Source organism: Thamnophis sirtalis, unplaced genomic scaffold (assembly GCF_051295495.1).
Source record: "Thamnophis sirtalis isolate CommonGarterSnake01/CBP01778 unplaced genomic scaffold, rThaSir2_p1.2 scaffold_8, whole genome shotgun sequence".
NCBI classification, from domain to species: Eukaryota; Metazoa; Chordata; class Lepidosauria; order Squamata; family Natricidae; genus Thamnophis; species Thamnophis sirtalis.
The window spans coordinates 14,641,627-14,658,086 of record NW_028261388.1 but is presented as its reverse complement, the minus strand read 5'-3'; the positions used below and the strand labels follow the sequence as shown (position 1 = coordinate 14,658,086).

General features: G+C 40.0%; 1 protein-coding gene across 1 annotated transcript in view; it reads right to left on the bottom strand.

Moving 5' to 3' along the window:
• CNTN5 (contactin 5) overlaps positions 1-16,460 on the bottom strand; it is a 624,505-nt gene that overhangs the window by 46,876 nt on the left and 561,169 nt on the right. Inside the window, exons 16-18 of the mRNA XM_087721123.1 lie at positions 15,737-15,857; positions 6,878-7,036; positions 1,495-1,644 (exon numbers count right to left, since the gene is read on the bottom strand). Coding sequence (XP_087577249.1) covers positions 1,495-1,644; positions 6,878-7,036; positions 15,737-15,857 — 430 coding nt within the window. The remainder of the gene's footprint in view (positions 1-1,494; positions 1,645-6,877; positions 7,037-15,736; positions 15,858-16,460) is intronic.

Genomic DNA, 16,460 nt, shown 5'->3' with positions numbered 1-16,460 from the left:
TCAGACAAGGACCATAAGGGCGAACAAGGGAACAGAAAATAAGTCCCATGATGAGAGATTAAAGGAACCAGAAGAGATGATTAGGTATGATACTACTTGAAAGGACATCAGGCAGGATAAGGTTAAGTTTGTTTCTCTATCATTCCAGGACATGGAATAATGGACTTAAGATATAGGAAGACAGATTCAAATTGAATGTTAGGAAAATATATATCTAATACCAGGAATAAAAGCATTTTGTCTCTAGACCAAAAACCTCATGGTTTCATTTGCTGAACATGATTTAATTTGGATCTTTGGACTGAACAAAGCTTAGACTTCATAAGCCTAAATAGAAACATAAAAATATATGATTCCATAGGAATAGCAACAGCACTTAGACTTATATACCACTCCACAGTGCTTTACAGCCCTCTCTAAGCGGTTTACAGAGTCAGCCTATTGTCCCCAACAATCCAGGTCCTCCTTTTACCCACCTCGGAAGGATGGAAGGCTGAGTCAACCTTGAGCCTGGTGAGATTTGAACTACCAAATTGCAGGCAGTTGGTGGGCAGCAGGAGTAGCCTGCAGTACTGCATTCTAACCACTGTGCCACTGTGGCTCATAATGAAGATAAATGAAATGAAGAATGAAGATAAATAAAAACCATAGAGTGTTTCAACTGGTAATCCAAGTGGAAAAGATGTTTCCTGCCTGCTTCAGACACAAAAGTGGAGGCTGTTTAAAATCATAGAAAAGCAAGAAATCAGAGATTCAATGAATGAAAAAGAGGGTTACGGTACATCCAAATGCCAGTGTAAGGATGGTCATTGTTCTCTAAGATTCTACAAAAATCCACAGCCAATATTTGATCCTCTATCTGAAGTTTCCATGAAATCTTGCATCCAGGGGTTGGCTTCAAAAATTTTAGCAACGGGTTCTCTGCCCAGCTACGGCAGAGAACGGTGGGCATGGCCATAGTGGCCATGGCCTAATCAGCCTCCTGCCCCATTGTGCGGGGGTTGTTTTCAACCTCCCCAGTCTCTGGAGGCTCTCTGGAGGCTGGAAACAGGCCCACTTCCAGCCTTTCAGAACTTCAGGGAGGCCTGTTTTTTGCCTTTCCCAGGCAGTGGAGGCTTTTCTAGAGTCTCCAGGAGGTTGAAAATGGCCTCCTCAAGCTCCAGAGGCTTCCCGGAGGCTGGAAACAGGCCCATTTCCAGCTTTCCAGAGCTTCCAGGAAGCCCATTTTTTGCCCTCCCTGAGCCTCTGTGTGGGCGCTGCAGTTACCTGGCATCCAAAACGTGTGGGGACTCCTGGGAGGGGCAGGGCAGAGTGGGGGAGGCCTGACAGGAGTGGGATTTGGGGGTTTTCCGAACTGCGCAGAATCTTTGCTAGAGGATTGCCCGGACCCTGGAGCAGCCCACCCCTGCTTGCATCATAGTGGTGTGTTACACTTTAGGCTACTTACAAATTCTCAATCATTTCAAAATTGTTATATCTAGAAGATTGTCTTACCTGCTTCTTTGGTTCGGATCACTTTAGATGGTGTGCTTGGATCTCCTGTTCCAATTTTGTTGGTTGCTACAACTCTAAATTCATACTCTACCCATGGGTTCAGTTCAATTGCTGTTGCAGATTCCAGGTCACCCCCTATGTGTTCAGGAACTGCAAAGAACAAAGGATTAAAGCATGCTACCTTGAATTTCTCTCTAATCACTAAACTCAAGCCGGAGGACACCACCCAGAGTTAATGGCACAATTAAGAATTTGACTTTTGCCAATTTGCTTTTTCAGATTCATGATAAAATATCCAGATTCAAAATTTCTTCAAATGCTGCAATGCAGGTTTTTCAATTTAACTATACTCAAATAAATATGTAAATACTATTCTTTATTGTTGTTATATGTTATTTCATACAGATTAAATATAAAATAAGGGGCAGAGTTTTCTTGTAGCTTCTCTCCTTTTTTTCTTTGATGCTTTAAAGATACGTGGATGTATTTGATGGCATAGTATCAGACAAGAATCTCTGAATACTACCTCCACTTTGTTTTATTCTCAAACTAGTTGATAACCCAGCGTTGCTCAGGTATTTATTTATAGGGGGGGAATGTTCGGAATAAATGTAATTTCTAATGTTGGATTTTCCCCCTTAACAGACGGAGCCCTCTTGTGGAGTACTGTGAATCTGCTATCATGGCAATTCCACTGCGCAATACAGTAGAATCCATTTTAAGTCACAACAGGCTGTATCTTAACTGAACACACATCCTAAGGGGTGTTAGGGGTGCCTTATCCCTGCAGTGTTTTTTCCCCCAGAGACTAAGTCATCTGTGTACCAAGTTTGGTTGAAATTGCTCAAGGTGTTCTAGAATTATGCTGGAATATATAGACACATAGACATATATATGTATGTATGTATTCTATATACACTCTTATCAACCTTATAAGGAAACCTTAGACTTGACTTTTGAATATTTCTCCTGAAAAGAAAAAAAGAACTAAAAGGATCCAGTAGAAGAGAGATAACCAACTGTGGAAGACTCAGTGGTCTTCCAGCATTGAAACTTCAACTCAAGTGATACAGAAAAAAGAAACAGTATATTGATGTAGGCTATCATGGCCAGTAGTTATTAGGTGACTTCACAATTTAGCGACTGTGATCTAGAAAACAGATTTCCTGATGTTTTGATTGCAACTTATGGCTGGCACCTTCAGAAGGAAGGTGATATGCTTTTTAGACCACAGGCAATTAAGCAGGGACCAACTGGACTCTATCTTTGTAACTAGGTCCTCATTGGCCTTTAGCCAAATTGGTTTCTGATTGGTTCAGGTTAGTGAGGGCTGGTCTCTGAATGGCTCTTTGCGCTCTATATACATTATAGGCACATTTTGCAAGAAAAAAATATGGAAGCCCAGACAGCAAACACTTCTGTGTCCATGTGATGTTGTTTATAGATTCTGGATAAAAGAACTATGCCAGCTTTGGATTGCTGTAGTTCGTTTCAATGTAGATTCTCACAAAAGAAAATGTAGATTTTCTCACAGCAGAAAATGGTCAGAAACGAAGACAAAATAATAAGGGAGAAAAACCACATCTTGCTAAATTCCCAAACACGGGTGTGAACTGGAAAATACATTAGAAAAAAAGAAAGTTCCTGTTTTGTTTTTTCATATTAGGAGCTGTCTGCTGAAGCAATTAATGAATCTAATGAACCTGCTTGATTGATGTTAAATAATAATAATAATAATAATAATAATAATAATAATAATAACAACAACAACAACAACTCCGCCGTTGCCGGTCCCAAGCCCGGATGAGAAAGGAGGAAGGTTGGGATCAGGTTGGCATCTGGTCCCGTAAAAAAAAACCCCGCCAACCCATACAATATGGTGAAAAAACCGAATAAGAATTCCATACCGCATCGGTCGTCGCGCGGGTTAACAAGGGCCGCAGCGGATGTTGGGGTCCCTGGACATCCGTCGACAAGTGGGCTACAAGTGGACCAGCCAACAAAACGACAAAAATATAGTGCAGATGAAAACCGTGCCATAATGGCCTGTTACTACAACTCAGAGCCAGAAAAAAGAGGCTATTTAAACCGAATGTATGAATTATGGAAACAACAATATCCAGATTCAAATGTTAGTGAACAACGACTAGCAGATCAAAGGCGATTTATTATACGGAATAAAGTGTTTAGTGAAGTTGAACATGAGGAAATTCAGGCAAATTGCAAAACCCAAAAAACAATATCACAAGCGGAAATAACTGATATTCAAGACACAACTAAAGACACTATAGTAGAACTCCCAGAAGAAGCTCTCGGGGAGGAAATAACACCACCACCACTAGAACCAGTTATCACTGAACCAACTGATGAACTAACTCAAAAACAAAAAGAATTGAAGGATAAGATCATGGAGCATTTTCTGCTTAATGAGGAAAGGCAACGTTTACCATCACTAAAAACTGTGCCTAAGAAAATTTTGGCCCCTATCATGAAAATGGTTAATGCAGTGTTTTCAACAATTGAACCGGGATCCATCTTGGAAACAAACCAGTTAATGTACAGCGCAGCTGTAATAGTCACTAATGAACTAGGCATTAAAATTAAAGTACCTAGTCACACAACAGAAAAAGCATCAAAGCCAAAGTGGAAAATCCGTCTAGAACAAAAAATCAAAAAATTAAGGGCAGATGCTAGTAACTTAAAGAACATGCATGAGCAACGGCTTAAAAACAACAAAATCATAGATCAGCTAATCAGAAGATATAGATTGGATACAAGAAACATCAATGAAGCTGTAGAGATTGTAAAACAGCAGATAACAGCAACAGCTAGAAAAATTGAAAGATATGAGGCACGAATCATCCAATATAAACAAAATCAGCAATTTCGATCAGACCAACGGCGTTTTTATCAAAGTCTTAATGTGAATGGTGACACCAAAAGTGAAAAACCAGAAAAGCAGGCCACAGTTGAATTCTGGAAAGAATTGTGGGAAAATGCAAAGGACTACAACAAGGAAGCAAAGTGGATACATGACTTTGAGAAAAGCATTGGCAACAAACAAATGCAAGTATTAGAAATAACAACTGAGATGATCAAAAATCGAGTTAAAAAGGTAAAGAATTGGACATCACCTGGAAAGGACCAATTACATGGTTTCTGGCTCAAATATCTGACCAGCTTACATGCAATATTGGCCAGGCAACTGAATGAAATTTTACAAAAGGGCCAAATTGATGAATGGTTGACAACTGGAAAAACATACTTGATTCAGAAAGATCCAACTAAAGGAACAACACCTGAAAACTATAGACCAATAACATGCTTACCAACAACCTTCAAATTACTCACAGGCATTATTGCAGATAACATGATGGATTATTTGGAAACAAACAGCATCTTGCCAGTAGAGCAAAAAGGCAACAAAAGAAGGAGCAGGGGCACAAAAGATCAGCTTCTAATTGATAAAATGATATTAGAAAATTGTAAGAACAGAAAAACGAACTTGAATATGGTCTGGATTGATTACAAAAAGGCATTTGACTCACTGCCACATAGTTGGATCATAAAATGCTTAGAAACAACTGGCATTAGCAAAAATATTACATCCTTTACTGAAAAGGCAATGAAACAATGGAGAACTGAGTTGGCAGTAGGGAATGAGAGCTACGGAATGGTTAATATCAAGTGAGGAATTTTCCAGGGTGATTCACTTTCACCTCTTCTCTTCATCATCGCAATGATCCCACTATCAGTAATCTTAAAAAAAATGAAATTAGGCTACCAAACAGCCAAAAAAGCTGAAAAAATTTCGCATTTACTATATATGGATGATTTGAAACTCTATGGAAAGTCAGAAATAGAAATCCAATCATTGACAAATACAGTCCGAGTATTCAGCACCGATATTTCAATGCAGTTTGGCATGGAAAAATGCGCCACTGTATCCATAAAAAGGGGCAAAATCACTGCATCTGAGGGAATTGAAATGCCCAATGGCCAACTAATTAAATGCAAAGAAAATGAAGCCTACAAATACTTAGGCATTCTGCAGTTGGATAACATCAAGCATGGAGAAGTAAAAACTATTGTCAGGCGAGAGTACACCAACAGAGTTAGGAAAATTTTGAAATCTAAATTGAATGGTGGAAATACAATCAAGGCCATAAATACCTGGGCAATACCAGTTATAAGATACACAGCTGGCATAGTTAACTGGACACAAGCTGATTTGGACCTTTTGGATCGAAAAACCAGGAAACTAATGACAATGCACTACAGTTTACATCCACGTGGTGATACTGATAGACTATATCTGCCCCGAAAATCAGGTGGCAGAGGATTATTACAAGTGAAGCAAACAGTTGAAGAAGAAAAACATGCACTGGCTGATTATTTAAAAGACACTCAAGAACATCTATTAATCGAAGTAAAGAACAAAAATCTACTGAAGGCCCAACAGACAAAACAAGAATACAGAAAAGATGTGATAAAATCAAGAATGGAGAGTTGGCAGAACAAAGCACTGCATGGTCAATTTCTGGAAAAAATAAAAGATAAAGTGGACAGTGAACAAACTTGGTTATGGTTAAAAACAGGTACATTAAAGAAAGAAACAGAGTCACTAATCCTGGCTGCACAAGAACAAGCTATCCGCACAAATGCCATTAAGGCCAAAATCGAAAAATCCTCTGATGATGCCAAATGCAGACTTTGCAAAGAAGCTGATGAAACTGTTGATCACATACTCAGCTGCTGTAAAAAAATCGCGCAGACTGATTATAAATTGCGGCACAATTCAGTAGCACAAATGATCCATTGGAATTTGTGCAAAAATTATAATATTAAAACAGCAACAAACTGGTGGGAACATCAGCCTGAAAAAGTCACCGAAAATCAGATGGTCAAGATCTTGTGGGATTTCCGTATACAAACCGACAAAATACTGGCGCATAATACACCAGACATCACACTGGTTGAGAAAAATAAGGTCACAATCATAGACATCGCAATACCAGGTGATAGCAGGGTCGCCGAGAAGGAACATGAAAAAATCGCAAGATATCAGGACTTAAAAATCGAAATTCAACGACTATGGCACAAACCAGCAGTGGTAATTCCAGTGGTAATTGGCACACTGGGTGCTATTCCAAAAGCACTGGAATTACATTTAAAACAGTTAAAAATTGACAAAATCACCATCAGTCAAATGCAAAAAGCCGCACTGCTTGGATCTGCACGCATATTACGAAAATACGTTACGACGTCCTAGGCCCCTGGGTGGGGCCCGACTAGTAACCAATGCCAAATCCGGCGAAACAACTGGCCGCTGTGATACAATTGTACAACAACAACAACAACAATAATAATAATAATATATTGCCTGTTTTCACAGTCTGCCAGCCAAGTGAAAATGGACTTCGCGCTTGCAAGTTGTAAGAAGTGATAGGACTGTGATTGTCCACTCCAGGAGTCCATGAAAGAGTTGCAGTGACCTCTGTGATTTCTTCAACAATGACAACCCCAGGAGGGCCAGGTGGACCTGGAAGGAAAGAAACAAAGAAGAAAAGAAGGAGAAAAAGGAAAGAAGGTCGATAAGTAGATAGGTTGAATGCACTGATTTTAATTCACCATTATTGCACTGCACATATACTTGGAAGTATGCAGTCATCTGGTCTGCTAATCTATCCAGATTGACTAGCATAATTTGGTCACTAGCAACCTTACAGATATTTTAAGGGACTATGTCATGATTATGGTGCCAGGGATGGGCCAGGAAAAATATTCATATTCAAATCCTTTCTCAGTTAGGAAAATCATTGGATATTTTTGAGCCAGCATCTTTCAACATGATTCAACCTAGCAGGTGGTGGAAATAAAGTGGAGAGATAGCAAAAAAAAAAAAAAAAAAAAAAAAAATGAACACACACTTACACTTTGGAAGCAAAGTTGAATGCAAGTGAAATAAATAAGATAGGCTAACATAGTCTGCAGAACATTATTAGCTCAGAATTGCCATTATTAGTCTAGAAATTACTATTAATCATTATTGTACAACTATTAAGAAGTTACCTCTACTAATTTCCATAAAGTAAAGATGCAAAAATACGGCTGATGCTTTTTTTCACTACTACATAGTGAGTATGTTTTTAAAGATAAAGAACTGACTTAAAATATTGGGAAAATATAACAGCAATATTAACTCCTATTTAATGGTACTTTTTATATATCTTTTGAGAACAAGACTTAGAGATCTGGGGTAGCTGCAAATGTGATGAAATTACAACACATGTTGATGCCACAGTATCATTCTCCTTTTTTGTACTTTTGTTCTTATGTCAGACACAAGTAGGAAAGTCATTGGTTTTGTGTTGTCACCTATTTCACCAGTAACCAGTGTCCATTTCATTGGAACCCATTGCAGTCACTGAACGAGTACTACCTGTACAGTTGAGTATGCAGATGGCCTTGAAGAAAGGATGAAACTTTGCCCAGATATATAGGTGGAGTAAGGAAAAAACCCTCACGATTTATTTCGCCTTGATTCTTGATTCTTTAGACTAACAGGTGAGTTTCCTGCCAGTTTTTAAGATTCTGTTATTACACCCTACAATAAGATAGATTTCCACTAGCTGATGTGGTATCTGTTTTGTGACTTGCTTTATCTCAAAAGGCTCTGCCAGTAAGATAACATGCAAATCATAGTTTTTAAATTCCTTTTAGTCCTTTATAAGTAGTTACAGTTTAAGTCAGGCATGTCAAACTCGACTTCATTGAGGGCTGCATCAGGGTTGTGGTTGACCTCGGGCGGCCGGGGAGGATGGACATGGCCAGCTTGATGCCACTCATGTCAGCTCGATGCCACTCATGTCAGGGACACCTGTGGCAGCCCAAGTGCTCTGCCAGTGAAAATGAGCTCCCAAGCTCCATTTTCTGCTGCCATTGCTTCCCGCAGTTCTCTGAAACATGTGGCCCTCCTGAGCTCCATTTTCACTGGCAGAGAGTTGCAGGAGGCTGTGGCAGCTGAAAACGGAGCTTGGGAGCCTGTTTTTGTTGGGAGAAGCACGTTGGGGTGGTCCTTCTCTGTTTCCAGGGTGGCCCCATGGGCCAGATCTAAGTACCCTGCAGGATGGCTCCGGCCCCCGGGCCTTGAGTTTGACACTCCTGCTCTAGGTCTTGTGACTGGGGAATGACTGGAAATGCAGAAGATTACCATATCTGCCCCTCTCATTCCCTTCTAGGGATGCATGTGGGATTTTCTTCTGGATGGATTTTTTTGGGGAGAATTATCAGGCTGACTAACAAACAGACAAGAGTCCTGATGTTCTTCACATTAGATGTTTCAGATTACGAGCATATGAGATTCTAAAACTCCAAAACGTAATTGACTAATATATACAGGTATTTTTTTTTAATTAGCCAACGCCCAGTTGGTCTGCAGTATATTTTCTTCATTTGTTTAAGATACAAAGTGCGTGAATTTATTTATTACATTTGTAATCTGTAGACAGTGGAACTTGATGGCTGTTCTTATTCATTTCAAAAGACTTTGGGCAGAGAGTGGTGCTCGGGGCCTCATTATTTCTCTCAACAGGAGAGAATTTTAACCCTTTAAAAAAAATCTCAGCTTTCAGTTACATTTTTGATCTTTAAATTCAACGGATGTACAGGTAAGAATTGAAAGGGGCTCTGGCTAGCTTTTGGTGCAGCCTTGCATTAATCTTTGTACTGAAAGCACAATTTTCTTTCTAATAAATATGCCCTGTATCTTGAAAAGGAAGATGGTGCATTTCTCTCTCTCTCTCTTTCTCCCCCCTCCCTCCCTCTCTGTGTGTGAGTGTGTGTGTGAGTGTGTGTGTGTGTGTGTGTGTGCGTGCGTGCAGTGTGCGTGCTCACAGCCACTATCATGAATATGTTACCAGGAACTGTCTGATTGAAAATATTTTTTTTTAATGAACTTTGGTTGTTTGTCCAATTCTTCAAACTTGCTGAAAAAGCCCCGATGGTCCATCAACAAGATTTCATGTTAAATAGGAACGATTATAGAATACTGATATAAAGCAATCTATTCTTGAGTCACATTCTATGAATTTTGATTTTCATCCTGCTGTTCGTTTCACGAATTGCACCAAACCGTAATGTAGCTGGCTAGGGTATGGCTTATTGTCTCGCCTCCTGCATCCAGCCATTGTGGTTTGCAAAGGATGGTTTGTTTGTCACTTGCTCCCTTCATTAAGCTTACTTACAAAGCACCGCACAAACGTCCATTAAAAACAACAACAGTAAAAGCAATAGAATTTTGAAAGCCTGGGAAAATAAATATGTTTTGAATTCCTTCTAAAATTGTAATACTTTTCAGCTTCTGTTCAGCCTTTCCAGCATGTGTGAGAATCTTAGATCAGGAAGAGTCCTCAAGCTATGAAGCATTTGAGAGAAAAAAAAAAGAATAATTTCAAGGAAGTAGCTGGACCTTAGGAGCTTCCATATATAACTGGAATGAATGCCTGTTGTCCCCAAACTGAAGATTCAGGAACAAACCCATTCAATGATGAAAGAAGACCGATGACTGTCAGCAGGCAGAAGCAGAGCTTTTATTTGTAGAAATAAAGGAGCACGGGAAAAAAAAATATCCCTGCAATTACGGCAATGTGAAAGCACTTCTATACCACTGCCAAGATCAAGCCATGGAAATGTCCACGAAGTTACCTACAGTCAAGTTGAGCACTGGTCTCTGGAGCATAAAGGTAGATTCAATAACATATATGATAGAAGATAACAGACAGTTAACCCAATAACCAACCTTTCCTAACACAAAGGTATGTGCATTCAGATCACAGCATAATGAAGTTGCAAGGTCGGTACCACACACCTTTGTGCTAGGTAAGGTTGGTTATTGAGTTAACTGTCTGTTATCTTCTAGACAACAGGTAGCTACTGTAAATTCTGCTCTTCAACCTTACCCACACAGGCCCAACAGGATACCATTTTCACCTGTGAAATGTTGGAGAGTACGGACAAAAGAAAATGTACAACACGGTACCCTTGCAATTCACACATTTGTGAAGAAGGGGTCATAGAGCAACATCTTGCGGTGAGTTTTGAGGAAACAAGGAAATACCTATGGAGAAACATTTTCATTGGTTCTTGACCTGTATCCACATAGAAAGCTGGATACAGAGATGAAATGAAATGATTTCTGATCCCTGCCCACGCTAAATGACGAGGCACCAAATTCCTGACTATTGTCCTGCACATCTTTTAAAAGAGCTCCTTTAAGACAAAAGTACAGTCCTGCAGAATTTGAAAGGAAGGTCTGTTAAGTCCTCTGAGTCCTGTTTTCTACTCTGTCAAATGCCTGTGGAAATCCACTTTTCCTCCAGAAAATTAGCAAACACAATGCTGAATTTAATACAAGGCAGTGGTAGGATTCAGCCAGTTCGCACCTATTTGGGAGAACCGGTTGGTAACTTTCTAAGCAGTTCGGAGAACCGGTTGTTGGAAGAAATCTCATTTTGTTTTTTTCCACTTTACAGGGCTAATCCAGTAAGGAAGGCAGGAAGGAAACATTCTGGTATTGTTTCTAGCCTAATCTTTATTGCCCTGTTTACAGAAACTGCCTCTCTGGTGAACCCTTATTACATTGTAACAGCTAAGGTGAAGCGCCCATCAACGTGAGTGATGTTGAGTTGGCCATGCCCACCCAGTAACATGACCACTAAGCCCCACCTACCCTGCTGGTCATTAGGGCAGAGAACCGGTTAAATTATTTGAATCCTACCACTGATACAAGGCTAGCGCAGTGCAGTTATTAGTATGAAGAAACTATCCAATGATTAAGAACCAGCATGTTGCAAGCTTTGGAGTTCTCCAAAGCTCTTTCTCAGGCAAAATGTTATAGAAAGTCGTAGATATGGAAGAAAAGTTCCAAAATGACGCCTACTTTTCTCAGCTGCAGGGTCTAATTCATTCTCAAGAAGATTAAGTCTTATCCCTGTCAGGTCACTCTTAGAGGACAGCGAATCATGCCTGCTAAGGCTATAAAAAGAGATAAGCGCTGATAATCCTCAATTTGTCTAAAGCGTGTAGACATCTAGCATGTCAGAAATCTATAGAAGAATCACAGCTCTCCTCTAATCAAAACCGGAAAGAAAGATTTAAAAAACATCACCTAAGTCAAAGTGTCCTTTATTAACTAGTGATTGCAGGGGACTGGAAGCTGAAAATAGGAAGCTTTTCTTTGGGCAAGAGTAAAATCAATATGGAAGGTCCCCCGTACAAATCCAGTTTTACACAGGGAATGTGTAGTTTGCACGAAGAGGATGAAGGGAACAAACCACAGGGCATTTCCTAAGTTAGACCGGCTTTTATAATCTCTGTTGGTCACGTAGTCATCCAGACGTTTAGCCTGGATTTGGCATTTTTATCCGCCTATAGTTCTTCCCAAGCCCCTGGGGATAGGCGGATGCTGTTGTTGGATGGTGCCTTTTGCAATTGACTGATGGTGACTTTGTCAATGCCAATAGTGTTCATGTGGTGCTCCAGATGTTTGGCGATGGCATCCAAGGCACTATTACCATTGTTGCTATCTTTGCTTAATTTTGTCAGAGTTGTTCTACTTCTATATGGAGCTCTTTGCATTTTCTCCAATTCTTTCTCTTCTGCTCTCTCCACATTCTGCAAAGTCTGCCATCTAAACTTTATTGTCTTTCTTATCAGCAATCATTGGTGTGTTAAGTGACAGGTGCTTGTCTGTTTGAATTCTAAATCTCAGGACATTTTCGCCTCTTTATTTTCTATTACTTGGAATATCTTGTGGTCCCACTGTGTGGTGGCGCAGTGGTTAGAATGCAGTACTGCAAGCTGACTCTGCCCACTGCCAAGAGTTCAATCATGACTTGACTCAGCCTTCCATCTTTCCAAGGTTGGTAAAATGAACACCCAGATTGTTGGCGGCAACATACTGACTCTGTAAACTGCTTAGAGAGGGCTGTGGAGTACTGTGAAGCGGCATATAAGTCTAAATGCTACTGCTATTTCTTACAGATCTTTCATTTCACCATTGTGACTACTTTGTCATGCTGTTGTTTATAGTCAATAGCAATAGCACTTAGACTTATATGCTGCTTCATAATCGTTTACAGCCCCCACTAGGTGATTTACACAGTCAGCATGTTTCCCTCCCCCCCAAACAATCTGGGCCCTCATTTTACCAACCTTGGAAGGAGGGAAGTCTGAGTCAACCTGGAGCCAGTCAGGATCGAACTGCTGGCAGAGGGAATGCAGAATCAGCTTGCAATATTGCATTCCAACCACTGCACTACCATGGCTCTACGCAAGATCTTTCTGCTCTTGTAGCAGCTTACTAAGTGGTCTGCCGTTTCTTCAGCTTTTTTGTACAGATGGCACTTGCTATTTGTTGCTGTCTTCTCCATTCTGGCTTTGTTATTAAGGCTTGGTCTTGTATAGCCAGAATGAGCCCCTCTGTCTCTTCATTTTTCTTGTTCCTAGCTATTGGCAGTTCTTGTTGCTATTTGTTTTGCCATATAGTATTTTGCCTTGCCATGTCTCTTTTCTATGCTTTATTTGGCCTTTCTGGTAATCCAGTTTGATCTCTCAGGAAGCCTTCGTGGTGTACAAGCCTCAGTGCAGAGTTGGTATTCAGCAGGTTCTGATCAGTTCTGGAGAACCGATAGTTGACATTTTGAGTAGTTCGGAGAACCGGTAAATACCACCTCTGACTGCCCCTGCCCCCATCTATTCTCTGCCTCCAGAGTCCCAGCTGATCGGGAGGAAATGGGGATTTTGCAGTATCCTTCCACTGGAGTGGGGAAGGGATGGAGATTTTACAGTATCCTTCCCCTGCCACGCCCACCAAGCCATGCCCACAGAACCAGTATTAACATTTTTTAACCCCATCACTGCTTCAGTGCATCTTCTTCATAGTCCTTCAAGTATTTTTCCAATGTCTCTTTTTCTTCCTCAGCTGACTCTGGTGGACTATGATTATTATTAGTATTTAAAAAGAGTACGGACTCTCTGACAAACACTTTTTTATAATCTACCAGTGGAATTTCTGGGAAAACAGCTAATTCTCTGTGGTTTGCACTTTGGGTGTGGTTTGTAATCTCAAACATAGTAGATGGTCCCAAGCAGAGTTATGGAGAATGCAATCTAAACCCCATATAGAGACACCAGTCAAGCTTCAGACAGTAAGTTTGTTTGAAGAAGAAAGAAGTTATCATGTAAATGGACTTGGAGAGAAGGGAAGGGAAGGGAGGAGAAGAGAAGAGAAGAGAAGAGAAGAGAAGAGAAGAGAAGAGAAGAGGAGAGAAGAGATAGAAGCAACTTTATCTAGAAATGGAGAATTAAAGGAGAACAAAATGAAGGGAATTATCTGATAATTTGTTACAAAAGCATTAGGCTATGAATAGGTTCCAGAAATAAAAGTCTATAATTCTAAACTGCCCCACACATATTCAATTTGCAGTTGGAAAGGAGTGTCATTCGTTTAAATAAAACACTTGTTGTGTGCAAATTACAGGTTTGGGGATTTGATCCAGCTATGCATTTATCTTTTAGAAAAAAAATTGTAGGGCTGCATAACACATACTAGAGATTATAAAGAGTTTCAGTGTAAAATGGAGTTGCCAAAGGTTTTGTTGAAATACAGAATAAAAAGGCAAGGAAATTGTCAAATTTAAGCATTCTGGAGAAGCTGACTATGAAATGGGTATTGATTTAGTGTATCAAGTTTTTACTAGAGTAATAAAGGAGTCCTACATTCTTATAATGAACTGATAAGAATGTTATGTTCTGAGTTATCCTGAATTATAGATTTTTGCTCTATTTATTCCACAGGGAAGGAAATCAAGTAACACTAGGCAACAAACATTACTGCATGTGTATGTCATGCCAAATGAAAAACATAGGAAGCTGATAAGATGTGCAAATAAATAATAGTTGGCATGGCTGAATCCCAATAGTAACAGCAAATTTGTTCTGAATCAGTATCAAAAATTGAGCTACAATTTTGATTTTTCAATTATATGTAAAGGGATCAACTGTACCTCATTCTTATGCAAGCTATGAAGGTACACGTAAACAGTGCTAGTCAGTTCAGCTACAACTGTCTTTTAAAGGGCAGAAGGCAGATTTTTAGCAGTATAAGTAGTCCTCAATTTACAACAGTCCATTTAGTGACCATTTGTTCTCACAACTCTACTCCCCTTTCACACCTCTTTTATTTCCTCTGGGAGGGACAATTCATCATCTGACCTTACTCCCAAGTCAGTCCTTGTTCTTTAGCTGTTCCCTTCACCTGGCAACTCTGTGCATGCGCATACTGGGAACAGGCTCCAGCTGTTCACCTGCCTCACTGATGTCTGACTCTGAAGGCAGCTGATAACTGGCATACGGCTCTGGCCCCTTCTCTTCCTCTGACACAGATCCCTCATTCAGAGCCTTCCTCAGACTCCAGGACTGCAGAGGGTTTGGGAGGCCTGCAAAGTGCTCGTGGGGTGTTGGGGAGGGCAAAATTGAGCAAAAATCAGCTTATTTTTTGTTTGGTTTTGCCCCCCTCTCAGACCCCACCCTTTTATTGGCAAAAACCTGGCTGTTTTTTGCTCATTTTTGCCCACCCACCACTTTGCAGGCCTCTCAAACTCTCTGCATGCCCCATTTTTCACACAAAAAATGAGGTGTGCAGAGGGTTTGGGAAGTTTGCAGAGTGCAAAAACTTTTTTTTTTAAATTTACCTCTTCAAAATCTTGGTGCGTCTTATATTCCGGTGCATCTTATACTCCAAAAATATGGTATGTTGTTATTTCTGATAACTCGTAATGAACTCTAATTGAATATAATATAGAAAGATGAGGTTGTAGAGTTGGGCTTATCAAGAATGGGGTGAGATATGAAATGAAAAGGAGGGTATGGTTGTATTCTAAGAGACTGTGATAAATTGTGTTGATTATAGCTGCTGGGAAAGAAGTTTCTTCTATTTTCCTTTCTTCCCTTTCTTCCTTCTTTCCTTTTTCTGTGCTTTTTAATTATTATTTTTCAAAAGTATATTTCTTTAGCATCTAGTTAGCAGTATCAAATTTTGTTTGTATAACATAATTTTTAATAAAATTATTTTTTTTTTAAAAGCAACCTTACGGCCCTGAGATCAGCGTCAATATCTATATTTCAACTGGGTTGCGCAATTGTTTATGCTGATCTTGTCTTCTGTGATTAGTATACTCACCCCTAACAAGAAGTTCTGCCTCATCTGATACACTGTCTGCTGTAGATTGCACCCTGCAGCCATATCTTCCAGCATGCATCAGAAGGATGTTCCTGATCATTAAATCCGCAGAAGATGCTTGCTGTGGGAGAAAAAAAAAAAGCAATACAATAGCATCTGCTCAAACACATTACGAATATAGATTTGCAAAAATGGAAGAGCTGCTTCCCTTGAGCATTTGGAATAGGCAACATAATGCTCGTAGTAATCTATTCCCACCAGTGTTCTCAGTTACAGGTAGTCCTCAATTTATAACTGGTCGCTTAGCACTTGTTCGAAGTTACCTCTTTCCATTTTTTATTCTTATTGCATAAAATACACAAAAAAAAAGAGAGAAAATAAAATAGGAAATTAAGGAAAGGGGACAGGAAAAGGGGGTGTAACCCTGGCACGGGTTAATTAATGACTCTGAACGGCTGGCCGAAACTGTTTTGGGTGGAAACAGTTTGCAGGTCAGTAAAGAAGAGGAGGAGGAACTGCATTCTGCATTGATGAGTTCCCTTCCCCTCTCGATTCGTGTGGCTGTTGGTTGTTTTTAAATGCCTTGTATTTGTAGTTTTTGTGTTTCCCTTTCCCTCCTTGGGTTTGTGTGCCGCCTTGAGTCCCGCAGGGAATAGGGCGGCATATAAATAAAATGAGACCCAAACCTAAACCATTCTATAGTAGACCTGAAAGCACACAGGGA